The 23229-nt window shown below is 44.8% G+C and overlaps 2 protein-coding genes across 2 annotated transcripts in view; both read left to right on the top strand.

Moving 5' to 3' along the window:
* LOC126252727 (uncharacterized) overlaps window positions 1-23229 on the top strand; it is an 84823-nt gene that overhangs the window by 15174 nt on the left and 46420 nt on the right. Inside the window, exon 3 of the mRNA XM_049953629.1 lies at window positions 8526-8877. Coding sequence (XP_049809586.1) covers window positions 8526-8877 — 352 coding nt within the window. The remainder of the gene's footprint in view (window positions 1-8525; window positions 8878-23229) is intronic.
* Window positions 8810-23229, top strand: part of LOC126253646 (rho guanine nucleotide exchange factor 10) — a 579883-nt gene continuing 565463 nt past the window's right edge. Inside the window, exon 1 of the mRNA XM_049955149.1 lies at window positions 8810-8877. The gene's annotated coding sequence lies outside the window, so the exon portion shown is untranslated. The remainder of the gene's footprint in view (window positions 8878-23229) is intronic.

Below are 23229 nucleotides of genomic sequence, written 5' to 3'. Positions count from 1 at the left end.
AGAAGAGCGTAGCGTTCCAAAGCATTGGAAAAGGGCACAGGTCATCCCCGTTTTCAAGAAGGGACGTCGAACAGATGTGCAGAACTATAGACCTATATCTCTAACGTCGATCAGTTGTAGAATTTTGGAACACGTATTATGTTCGAGTATAATGACTTCCCTGGGGACTAGAAATCTACTCTGTAGGAATCAGCATGGGTTTCGAAAAAGACGGTTGTGCGAAATCCAGCTCGCGCTATTCGTCCACGACACTCAGAGGGCCATTGACACGGGTTCACAGGTAGATGCTGTGTTTCTTGACTTCCGCAAGGCGTTCGATACAGTTCCCCACAGTCGTTTAATGATCAAAGTAAGAGCATATGGACTATCAGACCAATTGTGTGATTGGATTGAAGAGTTCCTAGATAACAGAACGGAGCATGACATTCTCAATGGAGAGAAGTCTTCCGAAGTAAGAGTGGTTTCAGGTGTGCCGCAGGGTAGTGTCATAGGACCGTTGCTATTCACAATATACATAAATGACCTTGTGGATGACATCGGAAGTTCACTGGGGCTTTTTGCAGATGATGCTGTGGTGTATCGAGAGGTTGTAACAATGGAAAATTGTACTGAAATGCAGGAGGATCTGCAGCGGATTGACGCATGGTGCAGGGAATGGCAATTGAATCTCAATGTAGACAAGTGTAATGTGCTGCGAATACATAGAAAGAAAGATCCATTATCATTTAGCTACAAAATAGGTCAGCAACTGGAAGCAGTTAATTCCATAAATTATCTGGGAGTACGCATTAGGAGTGATTTAAAATGGAATGATCATATAAAGTTGATCGTCGGTAAAGCAGATGCCAGACTGAGATTCATTGGAAGAATCCTAAGGAAATGCAATCCGAAAACAAAGGAAGTAGGTTACAGTACGCTTGTTCGCCCACTGCTTGAATACTGCTCACTGGTGTGGGATCCGTACCAGATAGGGTTGATAGAAGAGATAGAGAAGATCCAACGGAGAGCAGCGCGCTTCGTTACAGGATCATTTAGTAATCGCGAAAGCGTTACGGAGATGATAGATAAACTCCAGTGGAAGACTCTGCGGGAGAGACGCTCAGTAGCTCGGTACGGGCTTTTGTTAAAGTTTCGAGAACATACCTTCACCGAAGAGTCAAGCAGTATATTGCTCCCTCCTACGTATATCTCGCCAAGAGACCATGAGGATAAAATGAGAGAGATTAGAGCCCACACAGAAGCATATCGACAATCCTTCTTTCCACGAACGATACGAGACTGGAATAGAAGGGAGAACCGATAGAGGTACTCAGGGTACCCTCCGCCACACACCGTCAGGTGGCTTGCGGAGTATGGGTGTAGATGTAGACTAGCAACGATAATAGCAGTGCTTGTTGGTTGTAAAATCTTTGGGTAGGGAGTTGTTGCGCAGAACGCGCGGGGAGAGAGAGAGAGAGAGAGAGAGAGAGAGAGAGAGAGAGAGAGACGGGTTCCAGCGCTTGTAGTGTGCGGAAGTGTGGTGTCAACGCTCTCACGGTAGACGAGTACAGAGTACCATTTTCGGCGGCATCATGTACGCGCGCCGGCCAGATGATTAGTAGCAGGAGGAAGGACAGTGGACGGGCGGAAGAGGCTGTATTAAGTACGATTGCCCGTTCCTGTCGTGGCCCTACAAGATGCTACCGTCTTCAACAACAGCAGCAGTTCCAGCAACACAGATTCGTAGTCGGCTCCGAGTTTCGTCGCACGCTCAGCACTGAAGTAAGACTGTTCATTGGTAGAAAGTATTAATGGTTAACCCAGCAGCACAACTGAATGTGATTTGATTAATGAACTTTATTTAAATAATAATCAGTTAAATTCAGGGCGTTTGTGTCCTCATAGTCCCCAGACAATGTTACCAAGCAGGGTCCTTGTTGCCTTTTTTCCTTATATGCTAACCGAAGTTTGAGAATCTATCACTGGATAACATCCGAATCTAAAGAAAATGCACAAATTAAGAGTGGGGATGTTTTATTTATTTTACATATAGCTTGGAGCACATGGCTGTTTGATTTGGTATGTATTCTAGTATTTTATTCTGTTCAAGTCAGGAAAAAAAGCTCATTTGTTTGTTCAGATAATAATACGAAATCCAATCTGAAAATTACGTAACTGCACCATAAAAAGTGCTTACCTATCTCTAAATTTCTTTGATGACATTATGTTGAGGTCTCTGAAAGTCATTGTTCACGTAACGAATTTCAATACTAACATACATATTTTCAAATCATTATTCGATTGCCTTTTTTCAAAATTTAATGACAATCTTAACGTAAAAGTGACTTCTCAGTTCTCTTTTATCATTACATACTCACTTAACATTAGTGTCAAAAAACGTGACAACCTTCAGTTGCCACGTCAGTGTTTAATAATAAATGTTTTCCTCTCCCATCATCTTGTACAGGATTTTGGAAGTAAATCGCCCTAGTGGGCTGGCGATCATAATTATTTCCTATTCGTATATTAGTGTAACTTTTGGATTCATGATCAGTGGTACTCCTTTTCTATCTACATCTACATGATTACTCTGCAGTTAACATTTACGTGTGTAACCACCCCCTCACTTATCGACCTTAATGACAGTGAAAAATTAAACCGCGTGTACCTAATGGAAATTTGGGAAAAGCAATCGTCACCGAAGTTAATCTGTCGGTAAAGAGGGAGGAAAGGGTTACATCTAAATGAAAGGAAAAATGCAAATGAAACTGGTGGAAATTAATTTTGAAAAGGGGTAAAGTTAATAAAGAAAGTAAATGTGCGGCCGTTACGTTAACAATTAACTAGCGGTAATTAGATATTTGAGATTTGGGGGAAATTACGGTCGCCAGTCCTCTGGACAATTACTATAGTAACTGAAAAAGAAAGGTTATTACACATATAATTAGCACTAGAAGCGTGGCAACTGAAGGTTGACACGTGTTGTGTGAAAACTGAAAGTTTGTCAGAAGTAATAAATTTCGCTACACTCTGACTTAATTTAGCAAAAGAATTAATAAAACCGGAAAATCGAAAGTTAATGTAGTGACTGAAGTTAATAGTGAGCTTTCTTTCTTAAGCACATCGAAATTCAGTAAAATACGGTTAGTCTTGGACTACCTCAACAATAATTTCAAAAGATACTTGAATCTACCCAATTTAGAAATAAGAGATTTAACTTTGAACTTGAATTAAATGATTCTGAACAATAAACAATAGTAAAATTTAGTACGTACTAAGCTGAGCTGCAGTCACAGGTAAGCTAAAATATGCTAACAAAACTCGCACTCTTAATTTGTGCTTGTGTAATCTAAATATTGTAGCCAGCTATGAATACCTTAACTGAACTTTGAAATTAAAGCAGTGAAATCGAATGATGCTGGCGTTCGAATTTCAACGACACTCGGCTTCATTCCGGAAAAGGAAGGGATCCTGCTTGGTAATGCAATTTGGACAATGAGCAACAAAGGTTCATGCTACCTTGCTGTAATTTTGTGATTTGAACAGTTTGAAAAGCTGAGGTCTGCCATACAGTTCTAAAACTTTACGTGCTTCCAGTCTTCCTTGTTGGTTGATTGAAGGTTTGAAGCCGTCGATCGAGGAGGTGGCGACAATCACTCATTGTCGGCCGTCGCTATTGCAGAAGCTGGATGTTGGCGCGCCTTCTTCTCGACACGGTCACCAGGCGAAACGGGCTCTTGATGTGCGGCAGCTAATGCTTCCCGTCCGCGACACCGTGTCAGAAACTATCATAGCAAGTCGAGCGCAATTACATGCTGCCCAACCCCGAAAGCGCGGCAACTCGCGGGAGCGTCACACAACACACCTGCTCCACTGCACTACCCCAGCCAGACTCTCCCTCTGCTCTCGCTCTACACGACAGAATTAACACTACCAAAGATCCTCAACACTTCGGTTCTTCACACGACCTATCGATGTATTCGTTCGATAGCATAGTTTTCCCTAGGCCAGACCCAGCGTATAAATACAAATAATATTCCCAAAACAAACCAACATAAATGCATAAATATATATATATACAAACAGTAAACAATTACAATATATAAAGAGACAGAAATGTCATATCTTGAGGTAACAAAACAAGGAAAAAAAATTATAGTACAATAGATGGAAACAGGAGGATATGCATTTCCGGCGTTACAAGTGATTGGCAGAGGGTTCATCGAATCGCAATCATACTATCTCTCTACCATTCCACTCCCGAACAGCGCGCGGGAAAAACGAACACCTAAACCTTTCTGTTCGAGTTCTGATTTCTCTTATTTTATTTTGATGATCATTCCTGCCTATGTAGGTTGGGCTCAACAAAATACTTTCGCATTCGGAAGAGGAAGTTGGTGACTGAAATTTCGTAAATAGACCTCACCGCGACGAAAAACGTCTTTGCTTTAATGGCTTCCATCCCAACTCCCGTATCATATCTGCCACACTCTCTCCCCTATTACGTGATAATACAAAACGATCTGCCCTTTTTTTGCACCCTTTCGATGTCCTCCGTCAATCTCACCTGGTAAGGATCCCACACCGCGCAGCAACATTCTAGCATAGGACGAACGAGTGTACTGTAAGCTATCTCTTTAGTGGACTTTTTGCATCTTCTAAGTGTCCTGCCAATGAAACGCAACCTTTGGCTCGCCTTCCCCACAATATTATCTATGTGGTCTTTGCAACTGAAGTTGTTCGTAATTTTAACACCCAGGTACTTAGTTGAATTGACAGCCTTGAGAATTGTACTATTTATCGAGTAATCGAATTCAAACGGATTTCTTTTGGAACTCTTGTGGATCACCTCACACTTTTCGTTATTTAGCGTCAACTGCCACCTGCCACACCATACAGCAATCTTTTCTAAATCGCTTTGCAACTGATACTGGTCTTCAGATGACCTTACTAGACGGTAAATTACAGCATCATCTGCGAACAATCTAAGAGAACTGCTCAGATTGTCACCCAGGTCATTTATCTAGATCAGGAACAGCAGAGGTCCCAGGACGCTTCCCTGGGGAACACCTGATATGACTTCAGTTTTACTCGATGATTTGCCGTCTATTACTACGAACTGCGACCTTCCTGACAGGAAATCACGAATCCAGTCGCACAACTGAGACGATACCCCATAGGCCCGCAGCTTGATTAGAAGTCGCTTGTGAGGAACGGTGTCAAAAGCTTTCCTGAAATCTAGAAATACGGAATCAACTTGAGATCCCCTGTCGATAGCGGCCATTACTGCGTGCGAATAAAGAGCTAGCTGCGTTGCACAAGAACGATGTTTTCTGAAACCATGCTGATTACGTATCAATAAATCGTTCCCTTCGAGGTGATTCATAATGTTTGAATACAGTATATGCTCCAAAACTCTACTGCAAACCGACGTCAATGATATAGGTCTGTAGTTCGAGGGATTACTCCTACAACCCTTCTTAAACACTGGTGGGACCTGCGCAATTTTCGAATTTGTAGGTACAGATCTATCGGTGGGCGAGCGATTGTATATGGTTGTTAAGTAGGGAGCTATTGTATCAGCGTAATCTGAAAGGAACCTAATCGGTATACAATCTTGACCTGAAGACTTTCCAGTACGAAGCGATTTGAGTTGCTTCGCAACCCCTAAGGTATCTACTTCTAAGAAACACATGCTAGCAGCTGTTCGTGTTTCAAATTCTGGAATATTCCATTCGTCTTCACTGGTGAATGAATTTCGGAAAACTGCGTTAAATAACTCCGCTTTAGCGGCACAGTAGTCGGTAACAGTACCATTGGCACTGCGCGGCGAAGGTATTGACTGCGTCTTGCCGCTTGTGTACTTTACATACGACCAGAATTTCTTCGCATTTTCTACCAAATTTCGAGACAATGTTTCGTCGTGGAACCTATTAAAGGCATCTCGCATTGAAGTCCGTGCCAAATTTCGCGCGTCTGTAAATTTTATCCAATCTTCGGGATTTCGCGTTCTTCTGAACTTCGCATGCTTTTTCCGTTGCCTCTGCAACAGAGTTCGGACCTGTTTAGTGTACCACGGGGGATCAGTTCCATCTCTTGCCAATTTATGAGGTATGAATCTCTCAATTGCTGTTGCTACTATATCTTTGAATTTGAGCCACATCTCGTCTACATTTGCATAGTCAGTTCGGAAGGAATGGAGATTGTCTCTTAGGAAGGCTTCTAGTGACACTTTATCCGATTTTTTAAATATAATTATTTTGCGTTTGTTTCTGGTGGATTTGGAAGAAACGGTATTGAGCCTAGCTACAACGATCTTGTGATCACTAATGCCTGTATCAGTCATGATGCTATTTATTAGCTCTGGATTGTTTGTGGCTAAGAGGTCAAGTGTGTTTTCGCAACCATTTGCCATTCGCGTGGTTTCGTGGACTAACTGCTCGAAATAATTTTCGGAGAAAGCATGTAGGACAATCTCGGAAGATGTTTTCTGCCTACCACCGGTTTTGAACAAGTATTTTTGCCAACATATCGATGGAAGGTTGAAGTCCCCACCAACTATAACCGTATGAGTGGGGTATTTATTTGTTACGAGACTCAAATTTTCTCTGAACTGTTCCGCAACTATATCATCGGAGTCTAATGTGTTGTTCGTGAGTGAATGCACAAAATAACTTTGATTTTTCCAAATTGTAGCCTTGTTCGGTTTAATTACTTTTTTATTTTTAGTAGGCTTTTCTGTCAGAAAGATCGGTTGTACACTTTCCCCCCACTTATCGGTATTACTTCTTCGGGAAAGATAGCCTTATGCAATTAGAAAAATTCCATTAGGTATACACGCGATCCACGGTCATATTTTACATCCCAAGCAGGATGGGTCGATTAGTAAGGGGGAGGTTAGTAGATGAGCACGATCTGTGGACCTTGAACTAGAGATGGGGGATCCGCTCCTGAACTGATTCATAGAGTTGAATCTTTCAAAGGAGTGAACAATCAATAATTCAGAAAAAAAGAACGGTAGCTCCAACCGTTTCCCACAGCAGAGACAGAGAGAGAGAGAGAGAGAGAGAGAGAGAGAGAGAGAGAGAGAGCATATCAGCGGGGCCTCTGCTGGTCAGAGCACACTGCACGCCACACAACACAGCCAGCGCCGGCCTCTGCCCTGCTTCTGCCTTGGCTGTGTGCATTGTGCAGTGCCCCATTGGATTTTGTGTTTCACATATGCCATGCCGTCTCTGTGCTTCCTTTGTCGCGTGCAGTGTCTGGCGCAGCTTAACTTAGCATCGCACTCCGTCGGCGATCGTTTGATTCGCACATCCTGCCCTCTGGGCGGTTGATGCGAGCAACAAGACAGAGAGCTTCCTAGCGGAGAACATAAGAACTACTTGCAACAACCTGCTCGCAAGAGAACGGACGATTTGTCTCGGAGCGGGTGACTGGTGGCCGTTCACCGCTCCCCTCACCCTCGGAACTCGCCCACTGTTCTCGACTCTAGCCAGAGCATTGAGCAAAGCAACTCAGGTGTCACTCTGGTCTCTGCGGTCTTAGCTCACGCAGCAATACAGCTCGCGGCTCGACCAGCTTGACTCAGCGCCTCTGCATCGGAGTTCGTCTATACTGGATATTGTTCTCCGTAGTAATACCGCTATGTATATTACGTTATTATGTTATGTATACATGATTTGTTTTTATTTTATTTTTATTTGTTTAAACTGATCAGATTAGGTTCCTGACGACTCCTCTTACTATAGGATTTTTATTACAGACACTCGAATTTACGCTTTAATTACGAGCGAACCGATAAACGTATCGCAAAATGTGATACACCAATATTTTCCTTGTTTTATTCTGCATAAGGCTATATGCAGCACATTAGTCTTACAGTCAAATATTATATATATATATATATTTTTATTCTGGTACGGATTTTACGATTTTAGGCGTCTTCAGAAGGAAACGTTCACTTTAAAAATATGTGGCTTGCGGTGTATTTGTACGAGGTTAATGAAATTTTAATACATTATAGGCAAATATATTGTTAATTTAAATCTCAAGTTACAACATTTTCTGATGACCCAAAAAACCATGATAGTGCAAAATAAATCAATAATCAAAAACTTTGTCGTTTCGGGGAAATTTCAATAAACAATACGAAATTCTTACTCATTATCTGTGTTACTTCAAAATAGGATCAAATAAGATCAAAATAGAGGTATAGTACTGGAATAAACCAAGTTTAAAGGGCAATGTGCCTTCCATTTATTTTCTATTGTGAATGAGTGGTGAGTCATGAAAAAGAGCTAGTTCATTTCAGGGAGTGAACAGTTCTGATCCGATCTCTGAAAAGAACAGTTTTGCCCATCTCTACCTTGAACCCCCCAACAAACGACTGGCGCTCGCTCGGCTCGCCACGCGGATGCCGTGCTCTGCTGGTGAGTGGTGACCGTGACTCGGCCGAGTCGGCCGTCCTACGGTGCGGCCGCTGCTCCGCGCCCTAGGTGGCTGGCTGGCTGGCTGACTGGTGTGTGTTTGTGTCGGCTTGGCAGGTGCGGCGCGTGGAGCACGGCCACAAGCGCGTGCTGGGCGAGCTGAACCTGTCTGTGGAGGCGATGCTGATGCCGCCGTCGGTGGCGCCGCCGGCCGACCTGCTGGAGGAGCTGCTGGCCGTGGGGCCCACCGACGACCTGCTCACGCCCGCCTCGCCCACGCACTCCCACTCGCACGCGCACGAGGCCGACTCGGGGCTCGGCTCCTACTACAGCGGCGCCTCCTCGTCTCGCTCCTCCGCCTCCTTCCCCCGGCCGCAGCAGCAGCCGCCGCCCCCGCAGCAGCAGCAGCAGGGCGGCTTCTGGAAGCGCCGCGGCTGGAAGCGCATCGCAGGGCTCGCCGCCGGAAAGAGTGAGTACCAACGGTCTGTCTGTATTACAGGGGGAGACGGCGGGAATCAGAAATGTACACCCACTCTGCACTTTTTATTACTGGGAGACAGTTACGTTACACTTTCCCTATGTCCGTCCTTGTGACTGGAGATCTGAGGCACTTGGACCATTTGCTTGTGTAAGATAAACCGAGCTAGGTGGCGCAGTGGTTAGACACTGGACTCGCATTCGGGAGGACGACGGTTCAATCCCGCGTCCGGCCATCCTGATTTAGGTTTTCCGTGATTTCCCTAAATCACTCGAGGCAAATGCCGAGATGGTTCCTCTGAAAGGGCACGGCCGAATTCCTTCCCCATCCTTCCCTGATCCGATGAGACCGATGACCTCGCTGTCTGGTCCTCTTCCCCGAAATCAACCAACCAACATCCATTAAGCTGTGTAAGATAATGAAACACATACAGGATCATCTTGTGGTGCATTTCCTCTTCTTGTGTCCGTGCTTGCTACGAAAATGGGATGAGAAGTACCGCCTTATTCAAGACACCTCTTTTTGCTTTGTTCCACCCGTACATGTTTCAGCACTTCCTTGCTATTGTCAGTGGGCTTAATCTTTATTTTTAACTGTAAAATTGTTACATATTAACGTTTGTGTTGTTTGTAACGTTATGCCAAAGTTCCATTTATAGCGTAACTGGCGAAAAGTGGATGTAAGCGTGATGTTATTTCCCATTTATTTTGGTAGCTTTTCTGCTACACGATATACAACTTGTCATCTGCAAACAGCAAAACATAATTCATTTTTTCTGTTTGTTACGCATTTACGAACGGAAATGAGTCTGTATCACGTTTTTTGTGTGTAACTTACAGTTTTGAAGTTGTGGTGCGTTCTCCTGTGTTGTTGTTGTGGGCGAAGTAAATAGGCTCACTTCTTAACCTATGTTCCCTTGGTACTACACTTTTTTCGATTTCACCCGCTCCTGCACACAGATGTGATCTGCCAGAAGTTTCTGTTCAGCGCACACAATCTGCGCACTGAAAATTCATTCTGGAGGATGACTTAGTTGCTCCTCAGTTCGAAGCATATTTTCCTGTCTATGAAACAGTGCGCGTAGGAATTTTTTCTAACTGACGTTTTTACAAGTTATGCAAAACCTTTAAAAGATGCCTAAGCCCGGCGTTATCCGGCACTTGCACTGTGCACAGCTTTCTTATTTGAATTGACTTACACAATCCGATTAACAATCTTCATTTGACCAAACTTGATACCAGACAATTTACAGTGATGACCAAAAACGTAAAAACACGACTAACTGCAAAATTAGTACTACGGCACCTGCGGGACAAAGGCACAAGCAAAAGAAATACAGGGTGATTCAAAAAGAATACCACAACTTTAGGAATTTAAAACTCTGCAACGACAAAAGGCAGAGCTAAGCACTATCTGTCGGCGAAATAAGGGAGCTAAAAAGTTTCATTTAGTTGTACATTTGTTCGCTTGAGGCGCTGTTGACTAGGCGTCTGCGTCAGTTGATGCTAAGATGGCGACCGCTCAACAGAAAGCTTTTTGTGTTATTGAGTATGGCAGAAGTGAATCGACGACAGTTGTTCAGCGTGCATTTCGAACGAAGTATGGTGTTAAACCTCCTGATAGGTGGTGTATTAAACGTTGGTATAAACAGTTTACAGAGAATGGGTGTTTGTGCAAAGGGAAAAGTTCTGGACGGCCGAGAACTTCATCACTGGCCTCCAAGAAGCCCTGATCTTACCCCCTACGATTTTTTCCTATGGGGGTATGTTAAGGATATGGTGTTTCGGCCACCTCTCCCAGCCACCATTGATGATTTGAAACGAGAAATAACAGCAGCTATCCAAACTGTTACGCCTGATATGCTACAGAGAGTGTGGAACGAGTTGGAGTATCGGGTTGATATTGCTCGTGTGTCTGGAGAGGGCGATATTGAACATCTCTGAACTTGTTTTTGAGTGAAAAAAAAACCTTTTTAAATACTCTTTGTAATGATGTATAACAGAAGGTTATATTATGTTTCTTTCATTAAATACACATTTTTAAAGTTGTGGTATTCTTTCTGAATCACCCTGTATAGTTAATTCCACCACACAGCGGCTAAATCTTCAGCAACTCGGAACACTCGCTGTTGCTCCCAGGAATACGGCCAAAAGCGAACCACCAACCAAGGGGAAAACATGAACAGATGTGGCTTCGGTAATAAAATCGCCACTCAACTTTCATGTCCTGCGTCGTTGAGCTACGAACCTCGTAGCACTCGGAACAGCCCCCACACGCTCCGACACCGCGTAGAGACCAACAGTGGGCCCGGCCGACTGCGTCGCGCGGAGACTTTTGCTTGCTGATCCGCTCCAACCGACCGACTCATTGCCAGTACGTCGTCAACATTTAAAACAAGTTGTAAGTGGAAATGGCACCAACTACATACACAGTTTCGCAAACACTTGCACGAAGACTTGAACGACACTCAGCAGTGGCTGTGCAATCACGAAGACAAATCTGGAGTCGACACACACACACACACACACACACACACACACAGACAGCCAACCCATAAGCGATCGGCGAGCCCGACACACACACACACACACACACACACACACACACACACACACACACACACACACACAACCCATAAGCGATCGGCGAGCCACACACACACACACACACACACACACACACACACACACACACACACACACACAACCCATAAGCGATCGACGAGCCCGACACACACACACACACACACTTACACACACACACACACACACACACACACACACACAACCACACACACACAACCCATAAGCGATCGACGAGCCCGACACACACACACACACCACACACACACACACACCACACACACACACAGCCAACCCATAAGCGATCGGCGAGCCAACCACGTCCAGTAGGACGACCGACCGACGATCCACGAAGGCCGTCCCCAGCTCAAGTGATGCGTGGCGGCAACGGTCGGGCGAGCCGTGGACATCCCGGCCTCACTGCTGCTCCAACCAGACTGAACCAGTGCCGCTTTCCAGCTCGGCGACTGGCAGGTCCGAACTGCCCTCCTGGCACGTTCCAATTCCCTCCACGACAGACGTCAACTGAGAAGTAATAGCAGTGCAGCAAAGATAACACGTGAGGGCTGTATCGATAGGCGCTGCTGCTGCCGCTGACGGGCAGACAAAGCAGCAACTCAGTGACAAAAGAAATTGAAACTACACTACTGGCCATTGAAATTGCTACACCAAGACGAAATGCAGATGATGAACGGGTATTCATTGGACAAACATGTTATACTAGAACTCACATGTGATTACATTTTCATGCAATTTTGGAGCATAGATCCTGAGTAATCAGTACCCAGAACAACTACCTCTGGCCGTAATAACGGCCTGGATACGCCTGGGCATTGAGTCAAACAGAGCTTGCATGGCGTGTACAGGTACAGCTGCCCATGCAGCTTCAACGGGATACCACAGTTCATGAAGAGTAGTGACTGGCGTATTGTGAGGAACCACTTCCTCGGCCACCATTGACCAGACGTTTTCAGTTGGTGAGAGATCTGGAGAATGTGCTGGCCGGGGCAGCAGTCGAATATTTTCTGTATCCAGAAAGGCCCTTACAGGACCTGCAACACGCGGTCGTGCATTATCCTGCTGAAATGTTGGGTTTCGCAGGCATCGAATGAAGGGTAGAGCCACGGGTCGTAACACAACTGAAATGTAACGTCCACTGTTCAAAGTGCCGTCAATGCGAATAAGAGGTGACAGAGACGTGTAACCAATGGCACCCCATACCATCACGCCGGGTGATATGCCAGTATGGCGATGGCGATGATGAATACACGCTTCCAATGTGCGTTCAGCGGGATGTCGCCAATCACGGATGCGACCATCATGATGCTGTAAACAGAACCTGGATTCATCCGAAAAAATGACGTTTTGCCATTCGTGCACCCAGGTTCGTCGTCGAGTACACCATCGCAGGCGCTCCTGTCTGTGATGCAGCGTCAAGAGTAGCCACAGCCATGGTCTCCGAGCTGATAGTCCACGCTGTTGCAAACATCGTCGAACTGTTCAGGCAGATGATTCTCTTGCAAACGTCCCCATCTGTTGACTCAGGTATCGAGACGTGGCTGCACGATCCGTTAGTCATGCGGATAAGATGCCTGTCACCTCGACTGCTAGTGATACGAGGCCGTTGGGATCCAGCACGGCGTTCCGTATTACCCTCCTGAAGCCACCGATTCCATATTCTGCTAATAGTCATTTGATCTCGACCAACACGAGCAGCAATGTCGCGATGCGATAAACCGCAATCGCGACAGGCTACAATCCGACCTTTATCAAAGTCGGAAACGTGATGTTACGAATTTCTCCTCCTTACACGAGGCATCACAACAGCGTTTCACCAGGCAACGCCGGTCAACTGCTGTTTGTGTGTGAGAAATCGATTGAAAACTTTCCTCATGTCAGCACGTTCTAGGTGTCGCCACCGGCGCCAACTTTGTGTGAATGCTGTGAAAAGCTAATCATTTGCATATCACAGCATCTTCTTCCTGTCGGTTAAATTTTGCGTCTTGTAGCACGTCATCTGTGTGGTGTAGCAATTTCAATGGCGAGTAGTGTAACATAACGAAGTGGCAACACAAAAAAACGGATTTTAAAATAAGAGATGGCACGAGCGCGACCCACGCACGTCTCAGTATATGCGAGTTTCGCGCGAGCGATGCTCTAGGGAATCATCCTGTTTTTCAATTTACTCGATTTAAGGAGCCGTGGGAAAGCCATAAGGACAGTCTTAGATTACATGTCCCGTTAGGATTGTCAGAGGAAAAAAAAGGAGTGGGCGTCGCCTTGGCTGTACACGAAGGTGCAGGCGTTGTCTTGCCGTCTGTCGCAGCGCGGCGTGGGAACACTTCGTCTGTATGCGCGAGACGGTAACCGCCTGTACGCGCTCAGCAATTTCGCGGCGCCGGGCGGCGTTATGCGGCGGACAAACGAACCGGCCAACTGCCAAGCGCCGAGGCTGTTGTTTCAGAAGCTGGCCATCAGCCCCTATAAGCGAAACTTCAGTACCTGTTGACCTAGCGCAGTCTCATGCACGGCTTTAAGCGTTTCCTCCCTCCGCTTTGTCTGAAGAAACGAAAATTTTCGGAGACGCGATTCAGTTGAACTAACTAATTTAAATGACAGGAATGAGACAGATGTAGACAACAGTCGTCACGAAATGACAATTTCATTTTATATGAAGATGGCATCTGTTCTTTCGGACATATCGTTAAGGCTAACCGGCTGATGACCTCCTTCAGTACGCATGCACACGATTTGCCTGAACTCTTACGGGACTCGTTGGATTCTCTGCCGCGAGTAACGGGTATAATGGCAGGAGCACAACGAATATTGTGTGTGGACTATAAGTTGCCAGCCGTTGTGTCCGAGCGGTTCTAGGCGCTTCAGTGCGGAACGGCGCTGCTGCTACGGTCGCAGTTTCGAATCCTGCCTCGGGCATGCAAGTGTGTGATATCCTTACGGTGGTTAGGTTTAAGTAGTTCTAAGTCTAGGGGACTGGTGACAGATGTTAAGTCCCATAGTGCTCACAGCCATTTGAACCATTTTTGACTATAAGTTGAGAATGTGGGTCTCACGGGGAGCGTGCCGGCGGTAAGTCCCTGCAGTCGCACTAGCCTCTGTGACCTCGGTGGCTCAAATGAGGTGCCGGCACGGTAACTCAGCGTGTTCGGTCAGAGGGTTAGCTGCCCTCTGTAATAAAAAATAATTGAGTTAAGGATCAACGACGAACTGAAACGGGTGTCTTGCAACGTCCGCAACGAGCAGATTAAACGAACGAAAACGAACAAAATGAGATTAAAAAAAAAAAAAAGGATGGAGCGTCTGCCATGTAGCAGGAGATCCCGGGTTCTAGTCCCGGTCGGGGCACACATTTTCAACTGTCCCCGTTGATGTATATCAACGCTCGTCAGCAGCTAATGGTATTGATTTACTTGTAATTTCGCTTCGTTTTATGGTGGAAACTGAATCTGTTACTGCACGGGATTCATGCTTCGAAAAGAAAATACATACGAGGTGCATTCAAGTTCTAAGGCCTCCGACTTTTTTTCTAATTAACTATTCACCCGAAATCGATGAAACGCGTTACTTCTCGACGTAATCGCCCTGCAGACGTACACATTTTTCACAACGCTGACGCCATGATTCCATGGCAGCGGCGAAGGCTTCTTTAGGAGTCTCTTTTGACCACTGGAAAATCGCTGAGGCAATAGCAGCACGGCTGGTGAATGTGCGGCCACGGAGAATGTCTTTCATTGTTGGAAAAAGCCAAAAGTCACTAGGAGCCAGGTCAGGTGAGTAGGGAGCATGAGGAATCACTTCAAAGTTATCACGAAGAAACTGTTGCGTAACGTTAGCTCGATGTGCGGGTGCGTTGTCTCGGTGAAACAGCACACGCGCAGCCCTTCCCGGACGTTTTTGTTGCAGTGCAGGAAGGAATTTGTTCTTCAAAACATTTTCGTAGGATGCACGTGTTACCGTAGTGCCCTTTGGAACGCAATGGGTAAGGATTACGCCCTCGCTGTCCCAGAACATGGACACCATCATTTTTTCAGCACTGGGGGTTACCCGAAATTTTTTTGGTGGCGGTGAATCTGTGTGCTTCCATTGAGCTGACTGGCGCTTTGTTTCTGGATTGAAAAATTGCATCCACGTCTCATCCACTGTCACAACCGACGCAAAGAAAGTCTCATTCGTGCTGTCGTTGCGCGTCAACATTGCTTGGCAACGTGCCACACGGGCAGCCGTGTGGTCGTCCGTCAGCATTCGTGGCACCCAGCTGGATGACACTTTTCGCATTTTCAGGTCGTCGTGCAGGATTGTGTGCACAGGACCCACAGAAATGCCAACTCTGTAGGCGATCTGTTCAACAGTCATTCAGCGATCCCCCAAAACAATTCTCTCCACTTTCTCGATCATGTCGTCGGACCGGTTTGTGCGAGCCTGAGGTTGTTTCGGTTTGTTGTCACACGATGTTCTGCCTTCATTAAACTGTCGCACCGACGAACGCACTTTAGACACATCCATAACTCCATCACCACATGTCTCCTTCAACTGTCGATGAATTTCAATTGTTTCACACCACGCAAATTCAGAAAACGAATGATTGCACGCTGTTCAAGTAAGGAAAACGTCGCCATTTTAAGTATTTAAAACAGTTCTCATTCTCGCCGCTGGCGGTAAAATTGCATCTGCCGTACGGTGCTGCCATCTCTGGGACGTATTGACAATGAACGTGGCCTGATTTTAAAACAATACGCATGTTTCTATCTCTTTCCAGTCCGGAGAAAAAACATCGGCGAACTTGAATGCACCTCGTATGTGCTATAGAGAGTGCTGTATGAGAATATTAGTCCTTTTTTCTGCCACACGAGTGAAAATAGTACCGTGGAACCGGTGTCTGGCCGGTACTGAAAATCAACAACGTCGTTGATTGGAAACCGATGATGAAATCATTCCCAGCATAACTTGCACAAATATTACTACAAGATACTTTCAATGACAAGTAATATATGTGAAGGCCGCTTTGCCTTTTGTTCAAAGTCAATGACTGAACACGCAAGCATGTAAGGGGAGCTGGAACGATGAAAATGACAAAATTAACTTTTTTTGGTTTTCCATTACAAAATTATTGGGAGTTTTCTGAATAAAACAAAACAAGTTTCACCCTTGTAAGTGAAATGTAAGTGTGTTTTTTATCGTTGCTAAGTTGACGCGCCGCGTTAACGTTTGTAGCAACTTGGTGTGTCGCCTGTGACGGCGCCGCTCGCTGGCTGCAAGCAGGGTATCTTTGAGGAATTAGACAGTGTTTTGTTTTCGAACGTTGTATGTCTTTATCTCTGTGACAAGTGGCTGTTCATAGCGGTAAACGTAAACGCTATACCGTATGTGTTGACTTGTGGAGTTTGCTCTGTGTTGTTTAGCTGCTCAGTTGTGCGCATTTGACGAATTTTGCTTGTACCTGTTTTACGTATTTGGTTTGTGGATATCAATATGCCCCGTTTCAGCAATCGAGTGTTTAAGAAAAGGCACAATGAGTGGAAGAAGAAATCTTTTGTTGTTTCGAAGGGAGATGCTGCTCAGACTGCTTCACCAACAACTCCAAATGAATGTGATAGAACTTCTTCCAGCAAGAAACTTTGTGACAGCAAATAAAAATTTGAAAACTATGAAAGTGACAGTAGTGATGTGAATGAAATAATTAACATTTCCTTGCTCTCTAATATTCTGAAACATAACGTATTATGCTGCAGAAGTTTCGTTTTCTAATTCTAACAGTATTCCTCATAGTGGTAATAATGGAAAGAAGGTCTGTGATATAAATAGGCTAGTGTATGGCTTGCTTTGCATTGGCAAGAGCAGTGCTGCAGGGACAACGGTATGTGGAATTATGAACGTGACAAAACCACCAACCAAGTTTGAATTTTATAATTAATTGGTGAGATCTTCTGCTGAAGATATCGCTCAAGCAATGAAGCAAGCAGTTAAAGAAGCTGTGACAGATAATGGGAATTGTAAAGATTTAACTGTTGCTTTAGATGGATCATGGCAACGTAGAGGTCATAAACCTCTAAATGGAGCTGTGACAGCTACCAGTGGAGACAGTTGCAAAGTAATTGGTGTTGCTAGTCTCTCAAAACATTGTAGCTGTAAGGGCAATACCAAGGACGAAAATAGTGAAAGTTGTGAAGCAAATTTTCACGGCCCGAGTGGACCGATGGAAGTAGAGGGAGTGAAACCAATTTGTTCCAGATCACTGGAGTGGCACAACGTACGATACACTAACTATCTAGGAGATGGTGATTCTAAGGGATATAAAGCTGTAGAGGAACTCAAACCTTTTGGCAATGAAATTCGCATTAAAAAACAGGAGTGCATTGCACATGGGCAGAAGCGCATGGGGGCTCGCTTGCGCAAACTAAAGCAGACATTAGGATCCCAGAAGCTTAGTGATGGTAAGACCCTTGGAGGAAGAGGAATATTGACAGATGAAGCAATTGATAGATTGCAGAGGTATTATGGGTGTGCAATTAGGCAAAATGCAAGAAGCATTGAGTATATGAGGAGAGCAAAAAAATAAAAGGCTCATCACACACATCCATGCCAGAGGCAGGATTCGAACCTGCAACCGTAGCGGTCGCGCGGTTCCAGACTGTAGCGCCTAGAACCGTTCGGCGACACCGGCCGGCCTGAGGAGAGCAGTATGGGCTTTATTTTTTCATACTGCATCAACAAATGACCACCCACAACATGCACTGTGCCCCACAGGTGATGACTCATGGTGTAAGTACCAATCAGGAAAGGAATATGCCCATAAAAACAGTTTGCCAAATGCTGTAATTGATGTAATTAAGCCCATATTCAGAGAGTCATCACAGCCAAGTTTATTGGAAAAGTGTTTACATGGGAAAACACAAAATCCAAATGGAAGTGTAAACAATTTAATTTGGATTAGGATTCCCAAAAGAGTATTTGTACAGATAAAAGCATTGCATTTCGGAGTGTATGATGCAGTGGCAACATACAATGAAGGAAACATTATCAAATGTGATGTGCTGAAACGTTTAGGTTTCCAACCAGGACACAACACCATTTCCACGATGCACCTAATTGATGAAGGAAGACAAAGAGGTGCAGGGAGAATAGACAAAAGCCTACAACATGGAGCAAAAGGGAAGAAAAGACCAGTGAAAAGGAAACCAACACAGGAAAAAGAAGAGGATGCTGATAATCGATGATATGGTGCGGGAACGTATTAAAAAACTTTGGAAGACATTTCCCGTAACTTTAAAATTTTCACCTTTGAGGAACATTTCCTCAAAAACTGTTAACGGTATATCAATGAAATTTATACACAATGTTGGTTACTTCTTTTACTTCATTTTTAACAAATTGTAAAAAAAAAAAAATATTGTACGAGGGCAGTTCAATAAGTAATGCAACACATTTTTTTTCTGAAACAGGGGTTGTTTTATTCAGCATTGAAATACACCAGGTTATTCCCCAATCTTTTAGCTACACAACACTATTTTTCATCGTAATCTCCATGCAATGCTACGGCCTTATGCCACCTTGAAATGAGGGCCTGTATGCCTGCACGGTACCATTCCACTGGTCGATGTCGGAGCCAACGTCGTACTGCATCAATAACTTCTTCATCATCCGCGTAGTGCGTCCCACGGATTGCGTCCTTCATTGGGCCAAACATATGGAAATCCGACGGTGCGAGATCGGGGCTGTAGGGTGCATGAGGAAGAACAGTCCACTGAAGTTTTGTGAGCTCCTCTCGGGTGCGAAGACTTGTGCGAGGTCTTGTGTTGTCATGAAGAAGGAGAAGTTCGTTCTGATTTTTGTGCCTACGAACACGCTGAAGTCGTTTCTTCAATTTCTGAAGAGTAGCACAATACACTTCAGAGTTGATCGTTTGACCATGGGGAAGGACATCGAACAGAATAACCCCTTCAGCGTCCCAGAAGACTGTAACCGTGACTTTACCGGCTGAGGGTATGGCTTTAAACTTTTTCTCGGTAGGGGAGTGGGTGTGGCGCCACTCCATTGATTGCCGTTTTGTTTCAGGTTCGAAGTGATGAACCCATGTTTCATCTCCTGTAACAATCTTTGACAAGAAATTGTCACCCTCAGCCACATGACGAGCAAGCAATTCCGCACAGATGGTTCTCCTTTGCTGTTTATGGTGTTCGGTTAGACAACGAGGGACCCAGCGGGAACAAACCTTTGAATATCCCAACTGGTGAACAATTGTGACACCACTACCAACAGAGATGTCAAGTTGAGCACTGAGTTGTTTGACGGTGATCCGTCGATCATCTCGAACGAGTGTGTTCGCACGCTCCGCCATTGCAGGAGTCACAGCTGTGCACGGCCGGCCCGCACGCGGGAGATCAGACAGTCTTGCTTGACCTTGCGGCGATGATGACACAAGCTTTGCCCAACGACTCACCGTGCTTTTGTCCACTGCCAGATCACCGTAGACATTCTGCAAGCGCCTATGAATATCTGAGATGCCCTGGTTTTCCGCCAAAAGAAACTCGATCACTGCCCGTTGTTTGCAACGCACATCCGATACAGACGCCATTTTAACAGCTCCGTACAGCGCTGCCACCTGTCGGAAGTCAATGAAACTATACGAGACGAAGCGGGAATGTTTGAAAATATTCCACAAGAAATTTCCGGTTGTTTTCAACCAAAATTGGCCGAGAAAAAAAATGTGTTGCATTACTTATTGAACTGTCCTCGTATAATTCAAGAGTTATTGAAGAAAACGTGCAAAATTTTAGAGAGAAAAAAATAAGCATGTGTTTAAAAAAATTGTAAAACAAAAACCAATAAATATTTCTTAACATGGCATTATAACTTCGTATAGAAATATTCACTGAACATGTAGTCCAAATTTCAGAGTAATACGTTTATTGGTTTTAGAAAAAATGTTTCTTCTATTTGCTAAAATTAACATGGAGGAGACTGATCGTTCCGGCTCACCTTAATTCGACAGATGAAGTCTGTCGTATTCTTGATGTGGTGCTGACAATGCCCGACCTGCGTAGTAAGGAGGCTGGCCAGATGTTCAGCTAGTCTACGTCGGCGATGGTGCTTACGATGCGACGTAGAGGAGTGCGGTCCTTATGCATTCGTGTAGTCTGTCCTGGAGTTTATCGGCAAACTAGCCACCCTTTAAGCAGTAGCAGCAGGTAGTGCGGTAATGTGTTTCATAGGTACGGGAAAAAAAAAACATTCGGAGGCTGAATTTATCCAGTGGTTTCAGATGGTATGAATTCCAACGTCACACATTTTTCAGGAGGGACAGTTCGCTCTTGATTTTTGTACGCAGACCAGGAATCGTGCAAAAGCAAGTTATTTTTACCATCAACAAGTTATTTTTTACCAGCAGTTGGCCAAAAGCAGTGCTCTTGCCATAGTTGCAATCCACTAAACCGCCAGTTTCCCCTCTTGCTTGCTGTGACGTAAAAATGGTCTGCTGCTCTTGTAAGATCACGAACACGAGAAAGTATCATAGGGTGGGATGGGGGGGGGGGGCAGCATAATAAAAAACTTTGAGCCAATTAACCAGGCAGATCAACAGTAGGCAAAATTGTACACGAATGCTTTAAGGCATTGATGTTAGTTGATCATGATACAACTCTCTTGGTATCTCAGATTTCCAGTGTTTCTTTCACATGCATTTCTCTCCTTGATCCGGTTTGGTCGTAGTTCATAACAAATTCCTTACTGAACTATGAGATAAGGTTGTTTATCTCGTTTAGAGATTTTCTCGTTGATTCCGCAGCTTGCTGTGCATCTCAAACTTGACGCTTTGAAATTTCGTTATTTTACGAGGTGCATTCAAGTTCTAAGGCCTCCGATTTTTTTTTTTCTAATTAACTACTCACCCGAAATCGATGAAACTGGCGTTACTTCTCGACGTAATCGCCTTGCAGACGTACACATTTTTCACAACGCTGACGCCATGATTCCATGGCAGCGGCGAAGGCTTCTTTAGGAGTCTGTTTTGACCACTGGAAAATCGCTGAGGCAATAGCAGCACGGCTGGTGAATGTGCGGCCACGGAGAGTATCTTTCATTGTTGTAAAAAGCCAAAAGTCACTAGGAGCCAGGTCAGGTGAGTAGGGAACATGAGGAATCACTTCAAAGTTGTTATCACGAAGAAACTGTTGCATAACGTTAGCTCGATGTGCGGGTGCGTTGTCTTGGTGAAACAGCACACGCGCAGCCTTTCACGGACGTTTTTGTTGCAGTGCAGGAAGGAATTTTTTCTTCAAAATATTTTTCTGGATTGAAAAATGGCATCCACGTCTCATCCACTGTCACAACCGACGAAAAGAAAGTCCCATTCGTGCTGTCGTTGCGCGTCAACATTGCTCGGCAACATGCCACACAGGCAGCTGTGTGGTCGTCCGTCAGCATTCGTGGCACCCACCTGGATGACACTTTTCACATTTTCAGGTCGTCATGCAGGATTTTGTGCACAGAACCCACAGAAATACCAACTCTGGAGGCGATCTGTTCAACAGTCATTCGGCGATCCCCCAAAACAATTCTCTCCACTTTCTCGATCATGTCGTCAGACCGGATTGTGCGAGCCCGAGGTTGTTTCGGTTTGTTGTCACACGATGTTCTGCCTTCATTAAACTGTCGCACCCACGAACGCACTTTCGACACATCCATAACTCCATCACCACACGTCTCCTTCAACTGTTGATGAATTCCAATTGGTTTCACACGACGCAAATTCAGAAAACGAATGCACGCTGATCAAGTAAGGAAAACGTCGCCATTTTAAGTATTTAAAACAGTTCTCATTCTCGCCGCTGGCGGTAAAATTGCATCTGCCGTACGGTGCTGCCATCTCTGGGACGTATTGACAATGAACGCGGCCTCATTTTAAAACAGTGCGCATGTTTCTATCTCTTTCCAGTCCGGAGAAAAAAAATCGGAGGCCTTAGAACTTGAATGCACCTCGTATGTCTTCCAATCCTGTAGAACTGTTCGAAGTTATGCAGCTGCTTCCCTTGACATCACTATAATGCGTGTCGCGCGCAGTTTGATGTGCATAACGTATTAGGTCACTATCATCCATATCCTGTAAATTGTATCAAGCATCCTTGAAAAGCGCAAACACCAGTTTTTGTAACGGGTGCGCCTTTTTTTTTGCTATGCTGTGGATAATCTTCCATTTACGTAATTATTTTTAGTACCCACTCCGTGGACAACGATTGTTCTTTACTGTGTTTCACTGGACGTGGGATTTGTGGCTCCTTGTCCGTGGTTCGACACTTGCTTCAGTATCACTTCCACTTATTAAGCACGTATCGACATTATTGTAATCTGCATGTACATTGTCTGCATAGTCGAGCGTACACATCACACATACCACCGTCGCATCTTGCAGAAACGTTAATATTTCATTTGCCACGTCTTTCACACTCTGTGCGACTCCTTGTGTTCCTTTTTGACGAAATATAAATTTCGGCAACTGTTGTAGGAGATATTTTGCTGTGTTGGCAGAAGAGCCAACACCGTGTTGCTAGAGGAGGCCGAAATGCACGCGTTTAATTACACGCAGACTGGCGTGAGGTCTGGAACAGTTAAGGGAATTTTTAGTAGAAAATAAAGTACGTAATTGATGTAATACTTAACTTTAATCCATAACTGTAGAACATCGGTCTGACGGTACAGTAATAAGAAGCTCAATATAAATTGGTAATAGCGCCTTGCTAGGTCGTAGCAA

This window comes from Schistocerca nitens, chromosome 4 (genome assembly GCF_023898315.1).
Source record: "Schistocerca nitens isolate TAMUIC-IGC-003100 chromosome 4, iqSchNite1.1, whole genome shotgun sequence".
Taxonomy (NCBI): Eukaryota; Metazoa; Arthropoda; class Insecta; order Orthoptera; family Acrididae; genus Schistocerca; species Schistocerca nitens.
This window is presented reverse-complemented; position numbering and strand designations above follow the sequence as displayed.